Genomic DNA, 20710 nt, shown 5'->3' on the forward strand with positions numbered 1-20710 from the left:
ACGAGCTCAGCTTCTCTTTAACACCCAGTGTTTCTGGGCAAAAAACGTAATCTCCCCGTGCCTACCAAATAAAAATAATGAACGTGTCCTTGGGTAACGTTACTGGACACGATATGAAGAGAGAGACGGTTTCATGTCTGGTATTTACAGAACGCAAAATTGTGGGTCTTCACTTCAGCCATCTCCTATGTGGCTGAGCGGCCGTGCAATGCCGAGTAGCTGTGCAGAGATATTTGTTTGAAATTTGATGGAGTTGCATAGAGTGTTGTATAGTGGGGGAGAGAGAGCTTTCACAAAACTGATTTCAGGAACGAGATGGGATTTATTTAACAAGGAGCCTGGCGTTTCTTCAACTTCCAGTAATTCTGGGAACGGAATGGGGGCAGTGAAGAACCCCCATGAATCACCTCGGCCTGAAGTTGCAGCTTGCTTGTAAGAATGAATTAATTTTGGCTGTAGGAAACCCTGTAGAAGAAAAACGTGTTCGATTAGAGAATTGTTACTTCCAGAAGCATTCTGCCAAGAACTCCCTTGACCTTCAGTAACCAATAGGGAGCTGCTGGTGAAGGCCTACGTGAGAGGTAACGGACATGAATATTCCAGCCTTCTTCCACTCTTCCATGGGCTCTCTAACTTGCTCTGAGGGAGGGGGAAGGGAAAGGCATGATAAGCGCAGAAATAAAGACAGCTCTTTGAGAGCCTGTTTGCTTTTTTTTATTACCGGAAGCTTAAGAAGTTGTAATTCAGTCGCCAGCCTGCCAGGAGTGCATGTGTTGAGTAATGGGTGCGAGTGAGTGGCTGAGCAACACAGGCAATGTGGGAAAAGTAAGGCTGTGTCACTTTGCATTTTGTTTGAAAAATTACGTTCACCACCACTGCCTCCTGAAAAGAATTTATAGCCCTGACAATAAAGTGCCGGTGCTGAGCACCGGAAAGCACCGGCACAAATTAAGCATTGATTATTGGAGAGCAGCGTATAACTTACATAGGAAAAAAAATACAATTTACAACTCGTGCGGTACAACTAAACACACTGGCCGCATTCAAAATACCGTAGATCAAGGGGGAATGGATCACTTGTAACCAAAAATTAGCGGTTCGTGAATCTGAGTGTGAAAATATTAACACCTAGATAGGTGTTAATGAGAACCCTCAATAGCGTATTTTTGAGTGGTATGGGCGGTTCTGGGCGGTTTATCTTGATTCTCCGCCTTATCAATACGCATCAGCATTATCATTGGGTCTCTTTTGTCATGCTGCCTCCACCTGGAGGGAACCACTGTTTCTTGGTAGTGATCAGGAATAATTGTGAAAAAGTGATAATAGTGAGGTTAAAAATGTCGTCCCACACTACCTTGAAGAAATAACAATTTATTCTGGTGGGCGTGTGGGTAGACTATTAAAAAAGAAGAAGTGGTGCTACAGGTTAGATTATGTAACTTAAGCACTGTGGGTGTCCATATCAAAAGGTCGACATGTTTCTGCCCGTTCAGTGCCCCAGGAGGGGGTCGTGGGGCATTCTTCAGGACCTATTAGTGTGAGCTGTTGTTGTACAGTTCAAGTGTTAGTAAAGATGCTGTCTTCAGACAATATGATAGATAGCAACGTCTCAGAAATTACTGTTATCTGTGAAGAAATGAAATTGAAAACTAAGAGACAAACAATGAGGAGAAATCCCCAATTTTGGGGTGGTAGTAGGCTAAAAATAGATAACAGAGCTAAAATAATGGACAAGCAAAAAATGGCAATTCTTATTGATACTGTCAAGCAACTTATATAATGGCAAATCTCTGATATACTGTGGGATTATAGTAGCCAAGGAATGATATATCTATGTGGGCGGTACGATTGGCCGATCACATTTCTATGATATGTTTCCCTTGGTTAATCGAGTGATTGGAACGAATATGAAAAAATAAAATAAAGGACAAACGTTACAGTCATTCCGATATTTGAACAATCGCAATACAAGCAGACCTCAACGTTAGATAGACAGAGGCAGATTACCTTGAGACGCATCCGATTGGCGGCTTTGCCGTGGCAGCGTCACTATCTTGCCTGTGTAAGTAAAAAACGGGGGAGACAGGGAGGGGAGGGAGGTGGGGGGATAGGGTATTACAGATACCGTTAGTTTGTAGAGCTTCAAAGCGGTTTTGTTGACCACCGACGGGATGTGTCTTCCGTACCTCAGTTTCGGGCAATGCACGACTTGTGCTGACGCTGGCAGGCAGGGCTCGTGGAGAACGAGATCCTGTGCGTTGTCGGTTTTAAGCTCCGTGTATGGAGAGAAACTGAAAAAAGACTTGTGTGTTGTTCAAAAAAAGTGGAGGTGGGGTAGATTTTATTAAAAATTATAAAAAGGCCACTCTGAAAAAATAATAAAAATGCTAAATAATAATAATAATAATGTTCTCCTAATGTGTTTTTAAAGTGGTTGAAGAACATTTTAAATTCAAAGAGGTCATTGCTTGTATATAGTTCAGAATTGGGAGCTGATTGGGTAGAGCAGGATGGCATTTTTCAGCGTGTAACATTCATCATGTCTTATTTGAAGTTGAGCCAAGGTATATTATCGTTCAGGCCTTTCGTGTCTGTACTGAGGCGGTGGACCCACCTCTGTTCTCTTTCAAAGAGAATTTTCTCGGCATTGTTCTTGCACCCTATTAGTGTTTCTATTACGATCCAATTCAGATCGTCCACTGAGTGTTGTTGTTCAATGTAGTGACGGCTCATTTTGGTGGTTTCACGTCTGCACTTCACATTGCTTCTGTGTTCACAGATTCTCACCTTTATTTTTCTGCAGGACATTCCGATGTACCTGAGATTGCAAGGGCAGGTAATCATGTAGACTACAAAGGCTGTGTTGCAGTTGGTGTGTTGTTTTATGGTCCACTTCAGATCGGGTAGCAGTTGAATAGTTTTTGTTGGTGTTGTTAGATGGCATACTGAACACTGTCCACATGGAAAGTGACCTGTAACTGGCTGGAGGTCCCAAAGGGTATTTTTCAATTTGAGGGGGGCCGCAGGTCTTGTGTGTACCAGGATGTCTTTTAGGTTTCTAGTCCTCTTATTTGCAAATCTGGGTTTCTGCCATTTTAGGTTCCCCGAAGTCAAGATACGCCAGTTTTTGTTAATTACTTTCTTGACGGCAATACTTGCTGTGCTGTATGTGGTGACACAGGTGGGTGTATCATCTGTTGGGTTCCTTGCTGTAGTTTGGAGTAGACAATCTCTAGGTTGGTTTCTCGCTCTTTTTTTGCATTTGGAGATGATCTTGGTCGGATAATCCCTTCTGAGCAGCTTGGAGCTTAGGTCGTCAGCTTGTTTTTTGTATTCTGCTAGATCGCTGCAGTTGCGTTTGAGCCGTAGGAACTGGCTGTAAGGTAGATTTTCTTTCAGGGGGCGTGGATGAAAGCTGTTGAATGAGAGGAGACTATTTTTAGCTGTTGATTTGAAAAATGTTCGTGTTTTGATGGTATCATTCTCAACATAGATGGTTAGATCTAGGAAGTCGAGCCGTACATTGTCGGCTGTGTAGGTGAATTTGAGACACTCATCTTGGGCATTCATCCATTGATGGAAGTGGTTAAGGCTTTCATGATTGCCTTCCCATATTACCATGATATCATCAATGTATCGTTTCCAGAAGAGGATGTTGTTAGTGTATGGGTTTATGGGGTTTTGTATGAACATTTGTTCAAACGCACTCACGTAGAGTCCCGCTACGCTTGGCGCAAAGGTACTCCCCATCGAAGTTCCGTGTCGCTGTTGGTAGAGTTTTCCTTCATATTCGAAGTAATTTTCTGTGAGAGCCAAGGTACAGCATTGTAGGATGAAATGTCTGGGGGTTTGGTATGTCCAGTTTTGACCAAAGAGTATAGTTTCTAAAGTCTCGAGAGTTTTTTGTTGAGGTAAGCTGGTATATAAACTCTCTACATCGAAACCTACTAGAAGCATTGTCTCAGAGGAGAAGTTCACATTTTGCAGAAGATTTAGTAGGTCGCGAGTGTCCTTCAAGTAGGTAGGTGTTCGTTGGACTAACGGTTTTAGGAAATGGTCAGCAAATTGGGACAGCGGCTCCAGGACCGATCCTATGCCCGACACAATGGGGCGGCCTGGAGGTGGTCTCTTATCCTTGTGTATCTTGGGGAGGGAGTAGAAATAAGGTATTCTGGGTGAGATAGTTTTCAAAAAATCAGCTTCGTTGTGTGAAATCCATCTATTGGTTTCGGCCTCTTCCACCATGATCTTAATCGTCTGTTGTAATCTTTTGGTTGGATCTGTGGTGATTGGACTGTAGAATTTCTCATCTGACAGTAAGTCAAGACATTGATGGTTATAGCCTTCTTTGCTCAATAGAACGATGCCTCCTCCCTTATCTGCCGGTTTTATTATTATCTCCTTGTTGTTTTTCAGTGTCTCCAAAGCTTGTTTTTCTGTGTTGGTTAAATTCATGAATGGCTTTTTGACTGTTAATTCATCAATCTCTTTCATTATGGCTTGTTCAAAAGCCAAAAGTTCGATGGGAACCTGATGATTTAGTGGGCAAAAAGTGGACTTAAGGCGTAGGGATGTATCTCCTTCTTTGTTTTCCGTCTCTTTTCCAGTAAAAAAGGCTTTCAATTTCAATTTCCTGCAGAATTCGGAGACTTCGCATTTTGTTTTAAAAATATCCAGATTGGGGGTTGGTACATATCCTAATCCTTTATTCAACACTCTTTCTTGGGCCTGTGTGAGGGTTGTTTCTGTCAGATTGATTATTAACGAGTCGTGCTCGTTCCCGGTTTTTCCTTGGTTACGTTTAATCAATCTGACAGAAACAACCCTCACTGGAAAAGAGACGGAAAACAAAGAAGGAGATACATCCCTACGCCTTAAGTCCACTTTTTGCCCACTAAATCATCAGGTTCCCATCGAACTTTTGGCTTTTGAACAAGCCATAATGAAAGAGATTGATGAATTAACAGTCAAAAAGCCATTCATGAATTTAACCAACACAGAAAAACAAGCTTTGGAGACACTGAAAAACAACAAGGAGATAATAATAAAACCGGCAGATCAGGGAGGAGGCATCGTTCTATTGAGCAAAGAAGGCTATAACCATCAATGTCTTGACTTACTGTCAGATGAGAAATTCTACAGTCCAATCACCACAGATCCAACCAAAAGATTACAACAGACGATTAAGATCATGGTGGAAGAGGCCGAAACCAATAGATGGATTTCACACAACGAAGCTGATTTTTTGAAAACTATCTCACCCAGAATACCTTATTTCTACTCCCTCCCCAAGATACACAAGGATAAGAGACCACCTCCAGGCCGCCCTATTGTGTCGGGCATAGGATCGGTCCTGGAGCCGCTGTCCCAATTTGCTGACCATTTCCTAAAACCGTTAGTCCAACGAACACCTACCTACTTGAAGGACACTCGCGACCTACTAAATCTTCTGCAAAATGTGAACTTCTCCTCTGAGACAATGCTTCTAGTAGGTTTCGATGTAGAGAGTTTATATACCAGCTTACCTCAACAAAAAACTCTCGAGACTTTAGAAACTATACTCTTTGGTCAAAACTGGACATACCAAACCCCCAGACATTTCATCCTACAATGCTGTACCTTGGCTCTCACAGAAAATTACTTCGAATATGAAGGAAAACTCTACCAACAGCGACACGGAACTTCGATGGGGAGTACCTTTGCGCCAAGCGTAGCGGGACTCTACGTGAGTGCGTTTGAACAAATGTTCATACAAAACCCCATAAACCCATACACTAACAACATCCTCTTCTGGAAACGATACATTGATGATATCATGGTAATATGGGAAGGCAATCATGAAAGCCTTAACCACTTCCATCAATGGATGAATGCCCAAGATGAGTGTCTCAAATTCACCTACACAGCCGACAATGTACGGCTCGACTTCCTAGATCTAACCATCTATGTTGAGAATGATACCATCAAAACACGAACATTTTTCAAATCAACAGCTAAAAATAGTCTCCTCTCATTCAACAGCTTTCATCCACGCCCCCTGAAAGAAAATCTACCTTACAGCCAGTTCCTACGGCTCAAACGCAACTGCAGCGATCTAGCAGAATACAAAAAACAAGCTGACGACCTAAGCTCCAAGCTGCTCAGAAGGGATTATCCGACCAAGATCATCTCCAAATGCAAAAAAAGAGCGAGAAACCAACCTAGAGATTGTCTACTCCAAACTACAGCAAGGAACCCAACAGATGATACACCCACCTGTGTCACCACATACAGCACAGCAAGTATTGCCGTCAAGAAAGTAATTAACAAAAACTGGCGTATCTTGACTTCGGGGAACCTAAAATGGCAGAAACCCAGATTTGCAAATAAGAGGACTAGAAACCTAAAAGACATCCTGGTACACACAAGACCTGCGGCCCCCCTCAAATTGAAAAATACCCTTTGGGACCTCCAGCCAGTTACAGGTCACTTTCCATGTGGACAGTGTTCAGTATGCCATCTAACAACACCAACAAAAACTATTCAACTGCTACCCGATCTGAAGTGGACCATAAAACAACACACCAACTGCAACACAGCCTTTGTAGTCTACATGATTACCTGCCCTTGCAATCTCAGGTACATCGGAATGTCCTGCAGAAAAATAAAGGTGAGAATCTGTGAACACAGAAGCAATGTGAAGTGCAGACGTGAAACCACCAAAATGAGCCGTCACTACATTGAACAACAACACTCAGTGGACGATCTGAATTGGATCGTAATAGAAACACTAATAGGGTGCAAGAACAATGCCGAGAAAATTCTCTTCGAAAGAGAACAGAGGTGGGTCCACCGCCTCAGTACAGACACGAAAGGCCTGAACGATAATATACCTTGGCTCAACTTCAAATAAGACATGATGAATGTTACACGCTGAAAAATGCCATCCTGCTCTACCCAATCAGCTCCCAATTCTGAACTATATACAAGCAATGACCTCTTTGAATTTAAAATGTTCTTCAACCACTTTAAAAACACATTAGGAGAACATTATTATTATTATTATTTAGCATTTTTATTATTTTTTCAGAGTGGCCTTTTTATAATTTTTAATAAAATCTACCCCACCTCCACTTTTTTTGAACAACACACAAGTCTTTTTTCAGTTTCTCTCCATACACGGAGCTTAAAACCGACAACGCACAGAATCTCGTTCTCCACGAGCCCTGCCTGCCAGCGTCAGCACAAGTCGTGCATTGCCCGAAACTGAGGTACGGAAGACACATCCCGTCGGTGGTCAACAAAACCGCTTTGAAGCTCTACAAACTAACGGTATCTGTAATACCCTATCCCCCCACCTCCCTCCCCTCCCTGTCTCCCCCGTTTTTTACTTACACAGGCAAGATAGTGACGCTGCCACGGCAAAGCCGCCAATCGGATGCGTCTCAAGGTAATCTGCCTCTGTCTATCTAACGTTGAGGTCTGCTTGTATTGCGATTGTTCAAATATCGGAATGACTGTAACGTTTGTCCTTTATTTTATTTTTTCATATTCGTTCCAATCACTCGATTAACCAAGGGAAACATATCATAGAAATGTGATCGGCCAATCGTACCGCCCACATAGATATATCATTCCTTGGCTACTATAATCCCACAGTATATCAGAGATTTGCCATTATATAAGTTGCTTGACAGTATCAATAAGAATTGCCATTTTTTGCTTGTCCATTATTTTAGCTCTGTTATCTATTTTTAGCCTACTACCACCCCAAAATTGGGGATTTCTCCTCATTGTTTGTCTCTTAGTTTTCAATTTCATTTCTTCACAGATAACAGTAATTTCTGAGACGTTGCTATCTATCATATTGTCTGAAGACAGCATCTTTACTAACACTTGAACTGTACAACAACAGCTCACACTAATAGGTCCTGAAGAATGCCCCACGACCCCCTCCTGGGGCACTGAACGGGCAGAAACATGTCGACCTTTTGATATGGACACCCACAGTGCTTAAGTTACATAATCTAACCTGTAGCACCACTTCTTCTTTTTTAATAGTCTACCCACACGCCCACCAGAATAAATTGTTATTTCTTCAAGGTAGTGTGGGACGACATTTTTAACCTCACTATTATCACTTTTTCACAATTATTCCTGATCACTACCAAGAAACAGTGGTTCCCTCCAGGTGGAGGCAGCATGACAAAAGAGACCCAATGATAATGCTGATGCGTATTGATAAGGCGGAGAATCAAGATAAACCGCCCAGAACCGCCCATACCACTCAAAAATACGCTATTGAGGGTTCTCATTAACACCTATCTAGGTGTTAATATTTTCACACTCAGATTCACGAACCGCTAATTTTTGGTTACAAGTGATCCATTCCCCCTTGATCTACGATATATACCCTGGAAGATGAATGGATGACTATCTCTTCTAACTCCCCCTCCCCTGATTGGATAATCGCATTCAAAATACTTCAGGTCCAGATCTGACATTCACACGCATCCTTTAGTTTGAGGAATAAGATCTTTGAGGCATGCTGACAAGTATACCATTTGAGAGACTACTATCTCCACAAGGAAGTACTTTAAAGACAGGGAAAAAAATCCTTACTCCAACCGGAAACCTGCCTCCTGCAGACGTGGAACCGGTTCAGACCCTGATCCATGAGGAAGAGTCCAGCACGCACTGTAGGCCCGCCAACGCAAACTCCCCTTCAAACATCTGAAGATATAAAGGTTAAACAAAGCCTGGGAGAAAGGTCAGGGGAAAAAGATACCTCCGCTTCCACACATAAGCAAACGGCCGCCACAGTGGCGTAACGAAACTTGAGGGGCCCCCCCTGCAAAGCACAGGGAGGGCCCCCCCCCCTCCCCCGGCGGTACGGCCCACCATCTACCACTTTGCCCTACCACCCAGAAATCGAGCATATTTTGATTAGAAACCTCCAACATTTAAATGAAATGCCTCCATATTGTCTCTCTCTAAGTTCTAATGAGAAAGTGGGAAACACTCTTTGCATACAAGCTACGCCATTTGTAACAATACTGTCAAAAGCAGATTATTTAACTGAGGCAGCAATCAGAACAATGCCAAGGAGTGATCCTATTATCTCAGGAACTGACTATAGCTGAAGAACAAAGAACAACTATGAAGGGTCTGAAATAGAATTGACAATACCTTGAAACTTTGAAAGATCAATCCAAACATGAAATTCCATAAAAACTCGAGTGACAATATACATGAGAAGTACACAAGCTATAACTCAGTATCCTGCGAAAGTCAAGAGAAATAGACTGGTGAATTATCTGCGCGCCACACACTAGCGACTGTCAAGGGTTGTGCATGATAACGTGAACTGAGGAAGCAATTTCAATCATAATGACTTTATTAGTAAGCACTGCACAACAGGCAGGCACACAAGGCTGAGGAAGAAAACTGTTTGGATGCTTCAGAACATTGATGCAAATGTTTGTTTTGATTTAACATTTCTGTAGTGTAAACAATGCTAAATACAAGATTTAAGGTAGACGTATTACAGACAAGTGCAAGCAACACTGCATGTAGAATAAAAACAAGCCCTATCAGCAAGTACCTAATGACAATCTATATACAACCTGAAGTTGGTAAAGAAAAATAAAAAGTGCAAATACTTTCAAAGTGCAAAATAAAGCAATCACCAGTCCAGCAATACACAAAAATCAAGCATGTTTTGTAAAACAATCCAACTTTCTTCTTGCATCAAGGTGAAAATATTTTCATCATCATCATCATTTAAGCTTTATTTCGGTTGAATTTACCATAAAAGCACATAAAAATACAGAATTAACAAAACAGACAATCCATTTCATACATATAACCTCAGATAATTACATGGTTGTTAGACATTTGTTCCTTAAAAGAATTAAATAAATCCGATATTTAAAATTGACGTAACAATAATATTCATAAAAGGTTAAAATATTTTTGTCTCTCAAAATTCATCTTGCTTGAACTTAAATCAAAACAACATTATTGATCAAGTTCCTTCGTGCAATCCACATTGAATGTAGAAACTTAGTTACTGCACAGACAATTAATGGGTCGGTATCTGTTTTTAGTATCCTAAAAAAAGCCAAATAGTGATTTATCCCCAGGTTCTTGCACAGCTGAATTATCCATATCTTCCTAATGTGAGCGTAAGCGGGACAGAATAGGATAACATGAACCGGGGTTTCATCCTCAATGAGGCAACCTGGACAGGGGCGTACAAGTCCCCCCTTCCACCTATCAGAAAAATTAAAAAGGGGCAAGGTACCATATCTAAACTGTAAATAAAGCTTTTTTGCTAGTGTTGGTTGGATTAAATCAATCGCAGACTCAAAGCTATAAACGGACTTTACATCCCAAAAAACATCTGTTAAGCTTGAGGATTTTACTAAGCGAAAGAGATTCCTTAAATTCGTTTGCTTGACAGCACCCGCCACTGCTTTCTTAGAAATAGCTGGGCAGGAAACTTCAGGATTGGACCAGAGTTCCTCAAGACCAGTCAATGCAAGTGAATGTTTGACAAATGCTAGCCAAGGAATCCCACCAGAACCAGTTGAAGCCATGACAACTTTAAGCTCCTCCTTATAAGTCACCAGCTCAGGGGTGCTCCAGAGACACTTCCAATAGAGTAACGGTCGAATGGTGATAGCGTCTACAATTGGGCAGACATTCAGATCAAGTCTTAGCGGGATTAAAGGAGTGCTTTTTGGAAGGTCCAATAGTTGTCTTAGAAAGTTATTTTCAGTTATAGATAGGTTACTTACTGATGTATGACCCCAAAGTTCTGCCCCATAGAGCGATGAGGCCCTAGCTTGCACTTTAAAAATTTCAAGTGGGGGGCTAATAAGTTTAAGAGAACAACTCTTCTGTACTTTCAGAATTCCCCCTGCTGCTTGAGTTAATCTTAAGTTTGCCTTAGCCACTTGAGGGCCCCAACCCATTTTGTCATTCAAAGTCAGACCCAGGTATTCAAAAGTTGAAACCCTTTCAAGGGGTCTACCATCCATCATTGGATGGGGGCAGTTAACTGTCTTTGCATTAAAAACCATATACTTAGTCTTATTTATGTTAACCACCAGGTTTCTTTTGGAACAAAAGTTGGAGAATTGGTCTAACACGCGCTGCAACCCCATTGGTGTTTTTGAAAGCAGAAGCGTGTCATCCGCAAATATTAATGCGGGAAATCTTCGGGCGCCCAATATGGGGGAGTCTATATTGTTTTTGGCTGAGAGATCTTCGATAAGCCCGTTGAGAAAGAGAGAGAAAAGGGTTGGGGCAAGGACGCAGCCCTGCCTAACACCTTTCTCAATCGGGAAGGCTCCTGTTAGCTGACCTAATTTACCGAAGCGTACTCTAGCAAAAGTGCCAGTGTGTAAGATTTTAAGCTGGTGGCATAGGTAAGATGGAACCCCCATTGTTGATAAAATGGACCATAGTTGTTCTCTATCCACCATGTCAAAGGCTGATTTTAAATCGACAAATGTAAGATAAAGACTACCCCCTTCCAAGGTCACATGCTTCCAGTAAATCACTTGTAACCTGAATAGTTGGTCAATAGTTGAGGTTTTCGCCCTGAAACCTGCCTGAAGCGGTGTCAAAATATTATTATCAGTAGACCAGGTCTCCAAACGTTGTAACAATACCCTGGCATAGATTTTCTGTGGAACATCAATAAGGCTAATCGGCCTATAATTTGAAGGTTGGAGCGGGGAGCCCTTCTTATATATTGGGATAATCTCCGCACCAAGCCAAGTATTGGGCAAAGGTGACCCCTGCAGTATCGCATTAAATAGGACCAGAAGATAGGGGCCCCAAACTATTAGTTCTTCTCTGAATAAATCGCCCGGGATGCGATCAAGACCCGGAGCTTTATTGGGCTGGATCCTGAGAATTGCTGACTTTACTTCCTCCAAAGTGAATAATTGCACCGGGCATATAGGGTTCGGGGCCAAGGGGCTCTGAGGGGCTTTACTGATGCAAGAAGGAGAAAGAGAATAAAGATCTTTAAAATAAGTGGACCATGCTTCCTCGGATATATTAGGGATAATTGCAGATCTTCCTACTGTGTTCCCAGTGTGGACAAGGTTCCAAAAGGACCGCGGATCCTTTGCCGCAAGGGCAGATGAGATGGCAGCCCAACGGTCAGCCTCCCATTCAGATTTCGCATTCTTTATCATTTTCTTATATGCATGTCTAACCTGAACAATGCACTGTCTGTTTCCATGGCTGATAGCCAATAGAAGTGCAGATTTTGCATCCCTGCATCCGCTATTAAACCATGGATTATCTCCAGAACATGGATTATTTTTAATAGGACCTGCTTTATAAAAGGTATCCTTTAATAGGGTGACCATCTCGCTATGGATATCAGTGATTACAGTCATGTCAATATGAGAGGGATCACTAGAGGCAGAAATTGCCTTTTCGAGAAGGGGGATTACATTTCTATATAAGTTAGACATTATTTCAATAGAAGATTTCGCGGCTACCCATCGAACTCTTCTCCCACCTTGCTCTAGTCTTAAATCACTACTAGGGGGATTGTTTATAGCAGTATCCCCACCGATCAGTTGAAAGTCCATCTCAATTAACAGAGGATTATGGTCACTTTCAGTGCGCCGACAAACGGTGAAATCTAAAATTTTTGACCAGGATGTCAGGCTCACCAAAAAGTAATCTATCACTGATGTATGTCCCATGCCATTATAAGTGTAAAGAGAAGAGGTGTCACTCTTAAAGCGACCATTACAGGCTCTAAGGGAGAATGTAAGGGTAAGAGAGGTCAGTTGGAGAACCAATGCTGACCAGTTTTTTACAGGGTAGGCAGTTGGGGGGGGAACTGACCATATTTCGTCTTCAGTCTTGGTGATTGGGGGGACCCCCTCTAAAGGTTCAAAATGACAATTAAAGTCACCTCCAATCAGAAGCACTACCTTACCCCCCAATGTGTGCAGTAGGGCAGATAACCTATCCAGAGTATGAGAGGTTCCACCGGGTTTAACTGGCCGTGAATAAACATTAATCAAGGCTAGCTTGGGTATTCTTTTATGTGACATCAGGAGGCACGTAAGATCAGGGCTATTGGTCTCTAATCTTTTTAGCGTGAATCCAAGATGTATGCCTATCCAGATACACAACCCCCCCGACGGTCTGCCTCTTATGCCTTGTATTGCGGGTTCCGCAAAGGTTACATACCCAACTCTATGGGTGGGACCTGTAGCCCATGTTTCCTGGAATAAACAGATCCCATGGGAGTCCACAAAAGAGCACCAATCCGGGATGTCTAAATTAGATAAAAGGCCCGCTATATTCCAAGATAAAATTTTAAGGGACCCTTTTGGTTTCGGCTGCACGGCTACCAGGCTGCCCTCATAGCGGGAGTCGGCCGAGCCATGAGTCCTGAGACCAAATGGATAAAAGTCTGCATGTGCACTAGCAGACAGAGTTTGTGGCACCAATGTACTAATAGTAGTCGTAGAGGTGGGTAAGTCGGCCCCTAGCTCCCCATCTAATGGGAGGGGATTCTCTTTAACCATTAGCCCAACCTCTATAGGTAATACAGATTTGATTTCGGCTTCTGCCGCCGGCAGATGCTTGTTCCCAATGGTCATCAGGGCTTCGACCATATTGTGATCTTCAGTTTGGTGGGGCGGAAAGCTGTTAGCTGGCACAGGAAGTCAATCTACTTGGTCTAGCAGGCTATATCGATTGCATAACGGGACTTCCAACAGTTCCCCCCTTAATTGACCACCCCTACTTCTTGGTACAAGGTGCCAGGATTTCTCTTGCTGGGAGCTCAGGCCAGATCTCCCGTAGTCGGGAGAGGATTGAGCATGAACTGTGGGATAAAAATAGTCTAACCTCCATGGTTTAATCATAGTGTTAAAACTTGACTGTTGGAAGCTACATATATGATCAACTGCCCTAAAATCCTGAAAGTTAATAATCACACAATCCCCTCCCACATTTTTTGACCTAGAACCCACCCACCTCACTCTTCTAACAAATAAAATTTTACTATAGATGGTTCTAGGCAGAGATCTATGGGTATTCAGCCAATGCATAGTCTTGTTCCTGAGTTCCTCGTATGATTCTGTTTTGTTACTCGGCAACTCTGGAACCTCCGTTAGAATAACAGTATATGGAGCGCACTCCGGGGGTAGGTTGATGCATGGTAAGGCTTGAGAGTTGGTAATGCCTACTGCATACTCCTTCCTTGGAATGACAGAATGTGCAGAAGGTACCGATATTAGAGGATGAGAGGAATGGACCTTATCCACAGGATTAGGGCTTTTAATAGGGTTGGTAGTAAGAGAGCCCGAGATCGATCCATGTGTGTTAGTCGTGGGGAGTTGAACCTTTGCATTAGTGTGGGTAGGTTTATGGTGTGGGGGAAGAACGTTGGTTGGTGGAACTAGAGCATTAACTTGGGTTTGAATGGCAAGAAGGTCTTTCCTAAGGCCCAGATTTTCCACAAAACAGGCCTCCATTTTCCCAAGTCTAGCATCTAAGAGTTGCAGCTTGTCCTCCAAAATATTTTCAAAGTGCATGGTAAAAACAAGTCTAGCAGTATGCAAAAACGAAGCCAGGTTAGTTAAACAATTCCCTGTTTGGTGTGTGCATAAAGGCACACATATTTCAAAGCGACTGACAGCACCATACAATAATCAAACCAGTTTAAACTAACAATTCCCTTTTTGAAGGCTCAAATATTTCAAAGTGACTAGCAAAACAGTAACAAGTACAGCAGATAGCAGCATACATAAATGAAAACCTATTTAGTCAGACTAATTCCCCTTTTGTTTGTGCATGAAGGCATAAATATTTCAAAGTGCCTGGTAAAGTAATAACAATTTAGCAGCATAAACATCAAACCCGTCCAGTCAAACAATGCCCCTTTTATTTGTGCATAAAGGTGCAAATATTTTAACGTGTGTGATAAAAACAATAAGTTTAGGAGCATAAACATTCAACCAGTTGCGACAAAGTATGCCCCTTTAGTTTGTGCATAAAGGCGCAAATATTGAAGTGGCCCGCAAAACAATAACAAGCTTAGCAGCAAAATAAACAAAGCTGTTTACTCAAATAATGCCCCTTTTGTCTGTGCAAAAGGAAGTGTCAAGGGGGTGTATATTTGTCAGGTTAAACTGAATACATTTCTTCTTGCCTCTATAAACGTATGTTCAGAATATTGAGGTAGCCTATATATAAGCAAACAACATTTAAAGTATGATAAACTGGCAGAATACCATATTACTTACTGCTTCTTCATGGAACTCAAAGCAGATATATTTAGAAAATCAGACTTGAAGTAGGAACAGTACTTGCAGGAGCCTCATGAAATGTATTGCGGAGTTTGAAGGCTGGTACAGCAGAAACCAATACTTAGAGAGTGAACACAAGGCCGAAGACTGCTTACACCAGGAAGAGTGACTGGCAAATTAGACTGGTGGTTGAAGGCTACTACTGCTCGGTTCACTGAATTGGAGAGATGTACTTGACTGAAAGAATGTTTGCCTCTTAGCCTTTCTTCGTGCAAACTCTTCTGTTAAAGCTTTCACATTTATTTTTTTTGCTCGATCACTCTCAATGCTTAAGGTTGCAAGCCCCGACAGCCTTTCCTGCGTCATTGTGCTTCGGAGATAGTTTTTGATTAATTTTAACTTTGAAAAGGACCTTTCTGCACTGGCTACAGTAACGGGAATTGTTAGAAAAAGTTTCAGTGCTGTTGCAACATCCAAAACACTGGGCAGAATTGCATGGTTTCTCAAAAATAAAAGGTCAGCCAGATCCTTCATTGTGCCACCTGAGATAAGTTGTATTTGTTCTTTCAACACTGCTTTGAAAGCGATGAGTTGTTGTGGAAAATCTAGGGACAAGTCTTTTTCGTAATGAGCTGCCAGGGTCATGGCTGCTTCAAACAACTCCTCCTCACTAGCTCTGAGGATTTCTGAAGGCAGCATGAAATTAAAGCATTGGATTATGGTGTTCATACCAGTAAATCGAGTTTTTATCTGATGTACAACAATATCTATGTTAGCATAAAACACAGACACCTTAAAATTGTCTTCAGGATTGCACAGTCTTTGGTCTTCACAGAGTTCATCGAAGTGCTTTTTTTTGCGTCGTAGTCGTTTTTGTGTAAAATGCAATTGAATTCCCCATGCAGCTGCAAGTAAAGATGCTGAGCTTTTAACATCTTCAAACTGTTCTCTGAAACTGGCAAACGTATTCGCTGAGCTACTTAACATATTTGATGCTTGTAAAAGGTCCAGATCTGTAGACTGAAGCAGTTTGGACACAATATTTATTGTCTCCAGCACTTTGGACTGGATTACAACCATTACCACAAACTCAAAAGTCTCCATGCACTTCCTAAGACCCTGAGCTTCTGCGCGCTCCTCAACCTTTTTAGACTGCAGTAAAATGGTAGTGAGTGCTCTCATGATGTCCATAAACCGATAGCGTACAGCATGGAGAGCATCATGTCTGGATGCCCAACGTGTTGGACAGAGTCTCTTCAGTGTTGGCTTTGAATGAGTTGTGCTCTCTTTTGTAATGGTAAGAAGTTCCCACCGTTTGATGCTTTGGCTGAAAAATAAATATAATTTCTGTATAATGTCATAAAATTCTGTAATTTCAGGAATGTGCATGCAGGCATCATTCAACACTAAATTTAGATTATGAGCAGCACAGTGTACATAGACTGCATTGGGTTCTTTCTGTCGTATTCTGGTTTGCACTCCACTATATATACCACTCATTGTGCTGGCACCATCATATCCCTGACCTCTACATTTATTAAGCACTAGGCCTTTGTCCTCTATAAGGTTTACAAGTTCTGTTGCTATCCCCTCAGCACTTTGGTCTGTAATTTTATAGAAACCAACAAAGCTTTCATTAATTTTGATTTCAGTTGGAATGTCATCAGTATTAAGGCACAGTGTTACATATCGGATAACCAGGCATAATTGGTCTTCTTTTTTAATGTCCTGTGTTGTGTCCATTATAACAGAGTAAAATGGTGCTTTTTTTTATTTCACTTACTATCTCACTTTGCACTTTATTCGAAAGCATTTCAATCAGCTCATTTTGAATAGCAGGACTCAAGTATTTAACTCTACTCTCTGTTGTAATCAGATGGTTTAAAACAGGATCATATTTGGCCAAAAGTTCAATGACTGCCAGAAAGTTCCCACCATCTTTTTCTTTCAGTGTTTCTCTATGTCCTCTGAAAGGTAAATTGCAAGTTGACAACAGAAGTGTAACATCGATGATCCTACTCAGAATTTGTGTCCAATAGTTCACCTGGTCTTTGTCGTCTGATTCTAGTTGTATATCGATCGTCTCATCTTGCCTCCATCTTCCAAGGTTCACAGTATGCACTGTCCATTTTTAAAGAGTAGCACAACCACAGTCTTGGAGTCTTATCTCCAGTCCTATTTTCCTTGTAGTAGTACTTTGTGGAAAAGCACCTATTTTTATTATCTCGTGGGAAGGGTCCTCTAGGCTTGCATGGGCCACTTCTGATGACAAACCTTCGTAACTCTGCATCATGCCATGGTTTGTCTAAAAAGTTCCCTCTATCACTCTGGTACAAATCCTGGCAAAACTGGGTATTGCTTGATTCTAGTTCTTTTAAATGTAATTCCACATCCTTACTCATAATGTCTTCAGTTTCTTCTTCAATGTTTGGCAATACTTCAGACACAAGTAGCACATGTGTAGGTTCTTCACTTTCTTTAGCTACTGGTAGCAGCAGTGATACATCTGGTGCACTTACAATTTCAGCACTTCCTTCACTTGTTTGTAATATTAGACTCAGAGATGCATCTGCTGATGGTGTATTATCAGTTTCTGAGCTTTCTACAGTCACTGGTAGCAGTGTAGGCCTAGCTGCTGTACCTGCAATTTCTCTGACTCCTGTAATAGATGGAGGCACTGCTGACACATCTGTTTTACTTTCTCTGTTTCCTACAGTAGTTGTTGTTGCCTGCATTACTGGTGCTTCAATGCTAAAAGGTACATCTGTGGTTTGATCAGAGCACTGTAATGTTTTGTCATGTGGTGGGACCAATTGGGATTGTGGCAATGCTGCTTTGTCTCCTGTTGTTGATGCAGCTGCATCACCTTCTGGTAATGATGCATGAGATGATGATGCGTCATGATCACCTTGACACCTAAACATAGAGTCAATGTTCATAAATTTGCCTTTAAACTGCTCTTGTTTTGATTTAATTTGCCGCTTTTGAGCACCGCTTAAATACTTTCTTGGCTGTTTGCTCATTTCTTTGATTAAAATGTAATTGTAGAAAGTCAATGTTGTAGTAGAGTGCACGAATATGAAGGCAGCAGTAAGAATATTTTGTGTACACCACAAAGATTGTAATTGTGGGTTTTGTTCCACCAATTCTGCCTAAAAGGAAGGAAAATACAAAGCATTATTATTAAACACTACGGTAGCTTAACCATACCAACTATTGATGTAGAGAGTTGGAGTAAGGGATACTTGAAGGCAGGCACTGGAGGAATGGATGCAAGAAGGTGATTATTCAAGGGAGAGATACAAGAGAGGAGAGGAGTTTGCCTAATGGCTAGGGTGGTCGACCTCAAATTGGTTAGTGTCTCGGCAAGGACGCTGAACATCCTGTGATTCTGGGCAAATCGCTTAATGTCCCCGTGCCTAACAAAAATGAATGTGTCCTCATGTAACGCAACTGGTGCTATGTAAAGCGCTTTGATACCCAATACCTTCGGGACAAGTTTGTGCTATATAAAACTCCGTAAAAAAACACAACAAAAACCAAGAAGGAAATAGCAGAAGGGATGGGATTGAGGAGGTAATCACTCAAAAGTTGGATGAGGATGGTGAGAGCGAACAATGCAGGAGTTGCAGGCAGATGCAAGAAGGCATGAACTGAATGGACGGCTGCAAGGAGGCAGGAGCTAAAAGGACAGAGCCAAGAAGACAAAGGATGGAGCAGTCTTGAATGTATTGTATTGTATTGTTATATTTATTGAGGGATTACTACCCCTACATGAGGAGCACTGAAGTGCTTGCCTACATGAGTAGCAAGCTACTATATGCGTAGGGTGTGTGGTTGGAAGGGCGTTGTATTTGTTTTGAATTTGATGCTATGTTAGAAATGTTCCCAGTCCATGTTGTGCATGGGGACCACTGACTGGGGTGCATGCAGCTTATTGTGCAATAGGATGCAGGGCTTAGCAATGGCTTAAGAGGTGAGAGATATGCACACTATTTTGTTTTTCATCTCTGCAGGTCCCTTTATGGTATATATTTTGTTCATAATCCCACCTTGGTGATTACTCCACGAAGTCGTCCATTCTGAAAATACTATGCCTAGTGTTTAAAGTTAATGGTCCTGAGTAGGCATAGATTAAAGAGTACACGGTGAGTGATGCAACAGTGTGAGAGTAGGGTAATAGGAGTGACTGCATGGTGAGTGAGGTGACCATATGCAAGTGCAGAATTGGAGGAAAGAATGCATTGTTAGTAATGGGTTTATATGAGTGAGATTACAGATTGAGCAGTGAGGGGGGACATGTGAGTGAAGTGTGACATGAGTGCAGGGTTAGTAGTGTGCTTGTGTGACTGCAGGGTGAGGTACAGGGTGAACAGCGCAAGTGCACTGCGAGTGCAGATTAATGACTGAGTGCAGGGTGAGCGGGTGAATGGTGTGAGTGCATGGTGGTCAGTGTGAGTGCATTGTGATTGCTGTGAGTGCAGGTGAGCGTAAAAATGCAGGTGAGCGTAAAAATGAAGGGGGAAAATTAGGAGTGAGTTGTCTGAATGCAGGGTTCATTCCCGGACACTTGAAGTAACTCAGCATGGTATTGACGGCAGCGTAAGGTTTCAGGTGAAAGTTAAACTATTGTTATTCTGGCACTGATAGGGATCGAGGGTGAAGGAAATAATGTGCTGATTCTGCAACAAACATCCAGTCCTATGGTTAGGGTTGCCTGCTCATTATTTTGATGCCCCACACAGGACAAAAATAAGCAGTCACCTAAAGCTGTATTTTCAGCACTTATCTGGACCTACTTCGAACAGCAAATATAAATAGAAAACACTTTTAATTGTGGTCTAGGGCTGCCTGAATGATCCATGACTGCTAATTAAAGAGAACAAATACAGAAAACTCCATTACAAATGAATACATACATTTTTATCTATAACCCTATTTAGTGTCAAGACGAGGTCTTTCAGTGTCTTTAAATACATGGCTGCCATTTTTCTTTGGGAACCCTACTTTATATTCCTTTTCATGAAAGGCATTTTCACACTTCTACAGCAGTAAATGTAAGTTTCAAATGTAAGGAATAGGCAGAGTGGGGGCCCTCTTTTTTTGGTCACAGCATGCCTAGGCTTTCGGCTGTCATCCTGCCTCAGGCCCATGGTTTGTGCTGCTTGCATTCTCTAGTCATGCCTTGCCTATGCTGTCCTATTCCCACCTACCTGCACTCGTTGGGGGCTACCCTGGTTGTACAGATACTGTATCTTTCACGTTCGTCCACGGCATTACCCTATATATGTCCCAGAAATCAACATGTCTATTCTCTCTCTCTCTATCTCTCTCTCTCTCCCCCCTCTCTCTCTCCCCCCTCCTCTCTCTCTCCCCATCTCTCTCTCTCGCCACCCCCTCTCTCTCTGCTCTTCCTAGCATGGTATCAC

The 20710-nt window shown here is 42.0% G+C and overlaps 1 protein-coding gene across 1 annotated transcript; it reads right to left on the minus strand.

Moving 5' to 3' along the window:
* Positions 1 to 15458: 15458 nt before the first annotated feature.
* LOC146811327 (zinc finger MYM-type protein 1-like) lies at positions 15459 to 17024 on the minus strand. The gene has a single exon (XM_085615059.1). The coding sequence runs from the start codon at positions 17022 to 17024 to the stop codon at positions 15459 to 15461; it is 1566 nt and encodes a 521-aa protein (XP_085471185.1).
* Positions 17025 to 20710: the final 3686 nt, after the last annotated feature.

The sequence above is a fragment of the Triturus cristatus genome, chromosome 7 (genome assembly GCF_964204655.1).
Source record: "Triturus cristatus chromosome 7, aTriCri1.1, whole genome shotgun sequence".
In the NCBI taxonomy this organism is placed as follows: Eukaryota; Metazoa; Chordata; class Amphibia; order Caudata; family Salamandridae; genus Triturus; species Triturus cristatus.